Raw genomic sequence first — 10,724 nt, 5'->3', positions numbered from 1 at the left:
TACAGTTGGACTATGCAGGTTGATTTCTGATTGTCAGCTATTCTCCTTTGATAAGATCATATTGGGATTTTTCCTGAATTGTTAAGAGCCATTCTCAAAAGTCTAAAAAATGCAGATCTCACTAGATGCGCTACCATTTATTTTTGACCAGGAGGGATATACCTTCACCAAACTTTGTCATACTTATGTTCACTATAAGATTATGCCAAGTATCGGGCAACTTTATAACCTGATTATCAAGGTGACAAATGCTAAACCTAATCAGAACTCTAATGGAAGGTCAGTTTCAAATGTTTCAATAAACTTTTAGCTAAATTCACTAATTACACTTCAGGCATAAATTGAAATCTGGGGAACCGAATGCCAATAATAATTTTACTTTCATTCTCCCACTAAGAATGTTTGCTTCAAATGTCAAGTCACCAAGTGTTTCTAGATGAGAAATATACAAAGTTTATTAAGCAATAAATTCTTAAAACCAATTGCCTGCTGCTTTAAATGTATCAAGGAGTTTCTTCACATGAAGGAAATACAGGAAAAGCTGCCGTCTATTTCTTCAACTTTACTTAACTGTTGCTTTTCCACAAAGGGCCGTCAGCTGGTTCTGAGGAAGGAAAAGGCAATTTCATGTAAGTGTCTCCTTAGAAATCTAAGCATCATTTTGGGGGTTATTCCTGCTTTTTGTGGATTTTTATTTAATGGATTTTACGTGAAGGTAGAATTGATTCCATGTAGTTTTATGTCCAAACAAAATGGAAAGCTGATTGTAGCAAAATGATTATCCTTAATGTCATTTATTTCTAATGAAGGCTACAAGTCTATTCACCCTGGAAAAAAACCTATCCATGTGTCCACTAAGAATCAGTGTTGACTTGATGGCATAGAATTGATCAGTCTTGCAAGTCTCACTTCTTAGATCCACAGCATGGGTCATTCCAGTTCAATGATTTAATTCCCATTCTAAATAAGAACAGGGAATACCTTATCTCCAAGGGAACAAACGTTTTCCAGTTGGCCAAGTTGAATCCAGCTGCCATTTTGCAAAATTGCCAGTGTTTTGCCTATAGCAACCCTTGTGTAAGAGTATCCAATACAAGCTCTCAATGTTATCTTTATACCCTCTGGCTGAAAAAGTTGCCAACTACTTTTCACCAATTGGGAAAGAGAAGGTTCAGACCAGCTCAGAACTGAGCAGTCAAGAGCTGGAGAGAAGCTTTCTGAAGAGGGAAACTCCCAAATTCTCAAAAAAAAATATGGATGTGGGAGACAGCTAGCCCATTTCTCAAAATACTTCACTTTCAACACTTACCACCAGGGTGTGGATGTGCTGGACAGTGTCATTATTTAACAGCTGCACATCAATGTTTTGGATGTCGTCACCAGATGAGCAAAGAGTCTGAAACCAAGCAAAAAGATGTCATTTGGCATGTACCTAGGGGGACTCCTCAACTTTCCTTTAGCAACCAAAGTTATGATGGTGCTAAATATATATATATCCAGTCCTCACATTTATGATTGTTGCAGCATCTAACAGTCAGGTGAACAAAATTCAGGCGCCTGACAACTAGCATGTATTTTACGATGGTGGCAGCAGCCCATCAAGCGCAGTCAATGTGGGAAGCCAAATTTGCTGAATGACCTGGTTCATTTAACAACTGCGGTAATTCATTTAATGATGGCAGCAAAAAAAGTGGTAAAATTGGGTACGAGTCCCTTAATGATCACCTTGCTTAGCGACATAAGTCAGTCCCAATTGTCATAACTTGAGGATCATCCACACAGCAAATAATACATCTAATTTCACATATTTTCTTCCCCATTCATGTTGCTGGATGTTTTGTGGTCTTATTTCCACCCCAGTGACCTCAAAACTCCAGGGCCTTCCCTTAGTAATGCCGATTTTATTCCTAAGCATCTTGAAATAATTGCTACTGATCTGACAGTGAAGCCTGTCTTTTTCACCATCCTATTTCTGTGATGACCAGATTCATGCAGCTTCTTAACACACAATAATTAGATCCCGGAGATGTGTGTATACATAATACCCATCAAGCGAAGCCAGTTCTGCTATAGAAAAAGCCCATAAGAGCCATACCTGCCCATCGCTCAGAGGTATGTTGACAAAAGGAAGGGATCGTTCGGGAGGCATCGAAGAACTGCGAAGACTGGAAGTCTGAGTTCTCTCAGAGTTTCCCGCGGAGAGCGCCCTCTCTGCAAATCTAGTGAGAGAAAATGGGGAGTGGGGGGATAGACAAAAGAGATTGCTTTGAGTCTTTGAAATACTCGTCTTCAAAAAAAATCAGGCTGGGGGTATCAAAATCAAATGTGTGTACATATATATCCATGCATAGATAGGTAGATGGAGACAGAATTTTAATTTATTGGCTGCCCAACTCTACATATATACAAATGAACTTACACACAAGCAGGTAGACAGCTTCAGAGGGTTTTTTTAAAAAAAAATGCATCTCTGTTCCTATTTCCAAGCTATCAGGACACTGCCATCACATCACTTGCTCCCCAAGGTCCCCAGAACAGGCAAGAAGAGGGTCATCTGAACATCCAGAGGGCAACTTTCTCAAGGACCTCTAGAGAGCTGCAGCCGGAGAAATGGTCCAGCACCAATCCATTCAGAAGACCCAGGGCGTTTTCCTTGCTTGTACCTTAACAACACAAACATACCCTGACAATCACTTAAGTTTCTGACATTGCCTTCGTCTTCTCCATGAGTGAAATGGGCTTAGGGCACCCCTAGTTCAACTGGTGCCGCACACCTTATATCCATTTTGACAGCATCTAAGGATAGCTTATCAAGGGACGCAGTGGCTCAGTGGGTTAGGATGCTGAGCTTGTCAATCAGATGGTCGGCAGTTTGGCGGGTCAAATCCCGAGTGCCGTGTAGCAGAGTGAGCGCCTGTTACTCGTCCCAGCTTCTGCCAACCTAGCAGTTCAAAAGCATGTAAAAATGCAAGTAGAAAAATAGGGACCACCACAGTGGGAAGGTAACAGAGTTCTGTGCGCCTTTGGCGTCTAGTCATGCCGGCCACATGACCACAGAGACGTCCTCAGACAAGCGCTGGCTCTTCGGCTTTGAAACGGAGATGAGCACCGGCCCCTAGAGTCGGAAACGACTAGCACACGTGTGCGGGGGAGCCTTTACCTTTACCTTTAAGGATAGTTCCTTAGGCTCATCCTCTTGGTAAGAGGTCAGGCTGCTGCAGTGACTCGAAAGAGAAGCAAAGCAAGCAGGGTAGGAATCCGCAGTGAGAACAATCAGTTTCACACTGTGGTCATTTTGTGCATGGAGAACCCTTCAACTCTGGAGGAAAGCTGTAAGCAGACATCCACCTTCTCTGAAGAAGTCCAGTTAGTGGTGTAAGAGGCTCAAGAATCTACCCTTTAAAAAAACCCCAGCAATATTGACCTTTTAGAGCCTGAGCTGGTGAACCTGGGAGTAGATCTTGGCGGCTCGCGCAGAGAAGCTGATCGCTCAGTGGGTCTCATGTTTGGAGTGGAGCACACAGATGCAGACCTGATGGAACACACCATCTTGAATAATTACACACACACACACACACAATATTTCTTCCTATAACTGCTCCTATTTACACCCTCCTGCAAACACAACTAAGGTGCAATTGACTAAAATCCTTGGAACCAAAAAAAAAATTCTTGCAAGCAACCCATAACGGATCCACTTGCTTTTGCAAAAGGAGACCCCAGCCTTCAACTGCTTTAAGACCATTCCAGCTAGGTCAATTTCTAACCGCTTGATGCTTAAAGGTCTTCTCCACTAAAATAAATTAAAAAAGAGTCAGCCTGGGCCTGACATTGCTTATAATACAGACAAGTGCTCCAGGAAAACATTCCAGACCAGAGCAAATTCTGATTATCCATCCACCAGTCTCTTGTCCATATTTTCACTCCTCTGCAGAAAAATCCATTGCACCTTTGGCAGTCAAGCCATGCTGATTCCTTACTGGTTCATTACTGAGATTTTTCCCCATAAGAGGATTCCCCCCACCCGTTTTGGACACCCGATACTGCTAAGCACTCATCCTCACCCCTAGAATATTGCCAAGCGTCTCAGCTATCCAGCTATTTTTTTTATCAATCCCTCCCAGTAGACAAATCACCTTCATTTTTAAGTACAGTACGAATTAAAAGCATTGATCTGTTCTTACCTGCAGAGAATGCCTTTTTTATCTGTGTTGGCAGAAGTCAGTGACTTGGTTTTATATATCTGCAAAAAAATAAGATATATATATATATTATTTGCATGGCATTGAATCCAATGGGGTAATGAAATACAAACCTGGTATAATAATAATAATAATAATAATAATAATAATAATAATAATAATAATAATAATAATAATAATAATAATAATAATAATAATAATAATAATAATAATAATAATAATAATAATGAAGAAGAAGAAGAAGAAGAAGAAGAAGAAGAAGAAGAAGAAGAAGAAGAAGAAGAAGAAGAAGAAGAAGAAGAAGAAGAAGAAGAAGAAGAAGAAGAAGAAGAAGTAGTAGTTGGAAGGGACCTTGGAGGTCATCTAGTCCAACCCCCTGCTCAGGCAAAGGTGCCTTCAAACCTGCAAAGAAAACAGGCGGAAGAAAGCAGAAGAGATCATTATCCTTTCCCCACCTACCTTCTGAGATCTTTTCTTGCTCTGAGTCCCCTGATCCTCTTTTGCTTCTTTATACTCCACAATTGTGGTGACTTTAACTGGAAAGGACATTTGGGTCAAGAGTTAGGAGACTAACACTGGGTACAAGTAAGTACATCTGTCTCTGCTTTAGAAATGACATAACAGGACAGTTTAGACCTTAGGGATTCAGTAGCTAATCTTTTTTTTTTGACATGCACTAATAACCAGCCATTTTTTCATCACCACAACTATGGTAAAATGGGCTCAAAAGGAACTGTGTGCGCCATCTCGATCCCCCTTTAAAGTAGCCCCTGACATTCCCACAATCTCTAGAACTTCTCAGCAAGTAGAACTTGACCGAGAAGTCAAGAAACTAAGGTCCATTCATCTGGTAGGTGTCCAAGCTGTAGAAGCTAGAATCAAGCAGACTTTGATGCCTTCCAGATGTCTTGAGACACCATTACTCCCTTCAGCTCCAAAAAGGGTCAGTACAGAAGAACTTGGGAAGAGTAGAGAAAAGTTTCTTTTGTATCCGGAGGAGCACTTTCAGATTTACCTCGCTTGCTGTTTTTCCTTATTAATCTGGGACTCTGCAGGTTTCCAAAGCCACAGTTGCTCTTTAGAGACGTTGGGGAGAAAAGGGTAAAAATTAAGACTAGCATCCTAGAGATCCCTTCTTCCAGATTAGGCACAAATCATCCATTTCTAGCTATATAAAATAATCAGATGTCATGGTTCTGGCAGATGAAACTCTTTAAAGAACTTCGAGGCATTAAAGAATCTTTATTCAAGTAGCATAGCATCGGCACTTACATGGTTGAAGGCAAAATCTGAATTCCCCTCCCGTGAGCACATAGTATCAAAGCACAATTCCCTCCTCTGATTAACAGTCATAAATCACATTCTCCAATTACTTTGAAATGCAGGCTTTCCCTCCAGTCCTCCAACCCGCCAATTCTTTTCATCTCTTATTTCAATAACCTTAGTTCCCACACTGTTACAATATTGTTATGTCTAACCAACTCCCATACACATTCCTCCTCTTCCCCCCAGTACCTTCTAATTCTAAGAGTAAAACGTAAGAAGAAAAACGGTTGCATCTCCATATGTTGTCAAGGCAAAAACATCTGATGTTAGCAGCGTTGACATCAGAAATAAGGTTTCGGGATCCCTGCTAATAGTTCTATGGCTGCAAGAAATCCCAACAGGTATAGATGTTATCCATGACCCCCTTGCGTGGACATTTCAGAGACATTTCCTCACCAGACTCCACTCCATGCCTCCAACAGGCGCAGAGCTTCTAATGTTCTGGAAAAGTTCTTAAAAATTGAGGAAGCTATTCAGAGATGCATCCGCCTTGAAAGTACAAGAAGTCCTTGACTTACGACTCCAACTGAGCCCAACATTTCCGTTACTAAGCAAGACAGTGAGTTTTGCTCCTTTTGGGGGGGGGCACGGTTAAATGAATCACTCCAGTTGTTAAGAAAGTATCATGGTTCTTAAGTGAAATCTGGCTTCCCCATTGACTTTCCTTGTCAGAAGTTCGAAAAAGGGGATCCCGTGACCCCAGGACGCTGCAACCGTCATAAATATGAGCCAGCTTGCAACCGTCCAAATTTTGATCACGTGACCATGCTGTAACGGTCCTATGAAAAACAGTCACAAGTCCGTTTTTTTCAGTGCCTTTGTAACTTCAAGCTGTCCCTAAATGAATGGTTAGAAGTCGAGGACAACCTGTAGTCCAACTTGAACTGAGTAGCACAATCTCACATCCGAAGCTGACCACGGAAATCTCATTGTCCATCGTGCATTATGTTTCAAATCCTTACAGCAATTTTGCACCATATTTTATAAAATGCCAAATTTCAATTCCACAGGAGTTACGAGTCCTGGATTTTGGGCGCCTTCTGTAAGTTAGCCCATTGGAGGTAGCTTGGTTCAAAAATTGTTCCATGATGCACCGTTTCATCCAATTAAAGATTACAGGCAAGAGAGCTTTAATAGTATATAAACAGAAGAACTAATTCCATCCCCATCAGCCTATCAGAGATCTCCCTATTGGTATAGATATAACATACTATTCCCATTCAATGTTTTAATATACTTGGATACAATGGACTCTGCAGATACTTACTTTCTCCAGAGTGGCAACAGCTGTTGCTGCAGCTGCATCTTCTTCTTTCAGATCTGAAAGACAAGAGATTAAACCAAGTGACTTGCATCCTCCAGTTCAGAAATATCTGGAGCCGAATCACAATTCTCAGGATCTGCATCCAAGCAGGCCAGTAACAGCAAAGATTGCTAGAAGTTGGAATTTAGCAACTTCTGGAGATGCAGCCATATTTAGCTGGTTTTAGCTTGATCTCAAAAAGTTAAGCAGGGATAGTAAATTTTGGGGCTAGAGTTAACAATGGGAAATCAAAAGACTTCCAGGAAGAAAACAGTGACAATGTCCCATCCATTATAAAAAAAAACGTTGGACAAGTCCATGGACAAGTTCAGGTAGACCTTCAACCATGGAAAGTCTCTGGCTGGTGTTCACCAGTCACTCTCTCTCTCTGTGGGCCAGGGTGAAAAGAGTACACCGTCTTGAGGTATGGGGGGAAAGAGTTCCCTTCCTCTTATGCCACTTTGTCTGAATCCATAGATATGGAAGGGTTGTCAGGAAGACCAACACCAAAGTAGGGTCTGCAAGCTTACAAGTCAAACCCTGCTGTGGAGAAGAAAAACCTGGGCTAGGAGAAGGGAGAAACAAGGTGGGCAGCATGGCCCAAGAGCTCACCCAATAAGTCTTTCCTCTTCATTTTTCTCATGGCTGGGGGCAGAGCCAGCAGCTCCACCCTGAAGGCTTGCTCAGCCATCTGGAGAAGTGAAGCCAGCTCTTTCTTCATCTCTTGTACGTGTTCCTTTGCTTGAAAAAGAGAAGCAGGTATCAACAGAAGAGAATACCATATATCTGGGGTGTCCAACCTTGGCAACTGAAAGACCTGTTGTTGTGATTCAGGGTCAGCCTGTGGGTTCAGCAGTTGGGTTGGACGATTCAGAGGAGGAGGGGGGGTGTTGGAGAGCTTGCAGAAAACAGCCCTGAGGCTTTGCAGAGCCCTCAGCCAGGCCCCTCCCATCTGGCAGACCCAGCTGTGTGAGCCTGACAGCATGGATGAAGATGACCCACAGCTGGCCCTGTTCAAGGATGCCCGACGCAGGAGGCAGTCAAGCAGGAGTAAACAGAGGAAGGCAATGGGACACCTCGGAAGGAGGTCAGAGAGAAGCCATGCCTTGAACTGTTTAAAAGGGGAATGTGTGGGAGGGCTGGTTTGCTGAAGGCAACCGTTTGTCTAGCTCCTGTTTCATGGTTCGTGTTTCTGTTTTGCTCTGTTTTATGTCAATAAATTTGGCAGGCTTAGTTCCAGCCGCTTGCCATTTTGTAAAGGGGTTGTCCCTGCCTTTTCTGCAGGGCCGGTAGTAGGCTGGTACAGAACACCTGCGGACTTCAACTCCCAAAATTCCCCAGCCAGCCATGCTGGAAGTTGAAGTCCACAAGTCTTCAGGTTGCCAAGGTTGGACCACCCCTTCTCGATATGTAGCTCAGGGTTGAACTTGTGAAGTCCTTGATGCTCTCCGAACTTGGGTTATTTGCTTGCAGATGGTTTGCTACCCAAGATGAAAACCGCCAAGCTCAGAGAGCACCAAGGACTCCAACAGAGAAGCAAGGGGTGAAAAGAGTGTCAACCTTTTCTCCAAAGTAGTTGGGGGAATTGATGGGGAAGATGGCAGGGAGAATATGAAACATGGCTTGCTTAACCCTGGTTTGCAAACAAGGTTCATGCAAAATGCAAACCCAAAGCTAGCCAGATTATGCTCAGCCAATTGACACCCAGAACAACTTGCACCATCAATGAAGGGTTACTGAATAAACCACAATGGGCAAGGCTCTCCCCCAAGGATAATCCATAAATACCACTACTAATCACAGGGATGAAGTTCTCACACGGTGTGTGAAGCCCAAACCAACTATAGCGTCTTGTAGTTTAGCATGAGGATATCACACCCTCTCCTAACTTCTCCTGCCAACTTATGGGATGTTGGACTCTTGAATCCCAGGTGTCAGCATAATGGTTCTTGTAGTCAAACAGAACGTCTGAAGATCATGGTTGGGGAAAGATGGAAGAACACCCACCCACCCACCCACCCCTTCAGGGAGACAAACGTGTGAATGAATGAATGACCACAACAGGTTGCGCCCCTTTTTATTATTATTAAAAGAGTTTTACAAAAAAATTTTTTACAATACATATCCCCAAAACCCACCCGCCCCAAACCACCCTCCTTCCCCCCCCCACTTCCCAGAGCTGAATACAGGGTCATAGATACAATAATCCTAGTCTAACTAAAATTATCCATTATAAAATTAACCAAATTCAGAATGTGCTTTAACTCCCCTTTAACATTGATACATTCAAATTGTTCAAAAGATAAGCCCCTTTCTGGAAGCCTCCTCACCTTGGTGGTCGAAATCCTGCAGAAAGAGGCTGATCCGCTGGTGCTTTTGCTCTTTGCTCAAGACGTTCCGATCCGGGTCGACTCCGGAGTCGGCGCTGCGCTTCTTGGCGTCTTCCATCGGCTTCGAGAGCGCCATGGAGAAGGACCGTGCCCGGCTGGACCACCTCCGAGCCCGCCGGATGATGCCTCTCCAAAAGGAACGCAGGTGCTGCTGGTGGGGATGGTGGTGGGTTTATAGAGTCCCGCCCCTTTGGTAGACACGCCCCCTAGGAACCATGGGGTGGGGGCGGGGGGGGGAAGGTAGTAGGGGCGATTCCCAGCTGGGCTGCCGGGATCGCTTTGGGGGCGTGGAAGCAACAGAGATTCAGGTGGGCTGGATCTTTGTTGAAAAAGTTTTGGGTTGTTGTTGTTTTTTTGCAAAGATGGGCTGGGGGCAGATCTGCACCTGCTAATTCGGGGTCAACCACCAAAGGAGACCAGGCTGGGGAGGCAATGGGGCTATATTCCCATTCTACACCCCCACCCCACCCCACCCCCAAAAACCTGAAGGTCTGAACTGGAGTCAGGCTGAGGTCCAGCTGTGCATCTGTATGTAATGCTTTAAACCTGGTTCCTGTGTTCTGTCTGGGTTTGCAGCCTGGAGGGCCAGAAGGTGATGCAACTGGCTGGCTTTGCAAAGGACCTAAACCAGGGATAGGCAACCACGGCTCTTTTAGGACTCATGGACTTCAACTCCCAGAATTCCCGAGTCAGCCTACCCCTGACCTAAACCTACTGGGAATGAAAGCCGATCAAGGTTCAAAGTAACCAAGATTTAACAGGTAGAGATTCATATAGCTTTTGCGTCTCAGGTGGAGTGGCAAACAGCCAGCTGACTATGGTTTCCTGGATTCAGTGCCTGGTTCAGATAACACGCATGCATGATAAGTGAACTGTTGTTTGGATTTGACCAGCACTCTGGGGGGGGGCCCAACAGCCAACCACATTTATATTAGGGTGCTGAATTAACTCGGTTATCCTTTTTTTTTTTGCCTCAATGCAAGCCTGACCATGGGGAGTTGGAAAATGGACTACTATGAGCCCAATCATGGTTAAGCACTGCATTGGTTGTGATGTGTGAACCAGGGTAACCTACATCAAATTATTAAATGACTTCCACAGTTCATAATAGCTCTTTTATTAGTAAAAAATTAAAAACTCACTCAAGAACAGGATGAAGAACACCAGAAGGCAGGAAAAACAAACCCATGGCCAAACATTGCAATGTTAGCTTGCCTTGGTAATCAATTCTTGACATAAAAAATGAAATGAGCTCCTACATTTTAATTATTTTGAAACCATACAAGGATCATATCCATCAAGGCTTGGAAGCAGAGAAAATGACCGTCACTAGCCAAGGACAATTAAGTGGCATGTTAATTTCCTTGCAGTAATGACCAATGTGATAAATCAGCCTTAACAATGATTATATTATGCACCATGCTCAGAGATGTTATAAACTCAAAAATATCAGAAATCCAAAGGCATCATAAAATACCATTTCTGAGTCACAAGGAAAGCTAG

General features: G+C 43.4%; 1 protein-coding gene across 1 annotated transcript; it reads right to left on the bottom strand.

The window, feature by feature from the left end:
* Positions 1-488: 488 nt before the first annotated feature.
* On the bottom strand, positions 489-9,297 carry LOC310644932 (borealin-2-like; the record flags this gene model as incomplete). Its single annotated transcript, XM_083370268.1, has 10 exons — positions 489-604; positions 1,310-1,396; positions 2,096-2,219; positions 3,425-3,532; positions 4,185-4,243; positions 4,662-4,738; positions 5,218-5,278; positions 6,796-6,848; positions 7,444-7,572; positions 9,162-9,297. The coding sequence occupies 10 exons, from the start codon at positions 9,295-9,297 to the stop codon at positions 563-565; spliced, it is 876 nt and encodes a 291-aa protein (XP_083226394.1). The 3' UTR covers positions 489-562.
* Between the last annotated feature and the right edge of the window lie 1,427 nt (positions 9,298-10,724).

The sequence above is a fragment of the Vipera ursinii genome (assembly GCF_947247035.1).
Source record: "Vipera ursinii genome assembly, chromosome: 10".
Classification (NCBI taxonomy): domain Eukaryota; kingdom Metazoa; phylum Chordata; class Lepidosauria; order Squamata; family Viperidae; genus Vipera; species Vipera ursinii.
This window is presented reverse-complemented; position numbering and strand designations above follow the sequence as displayed.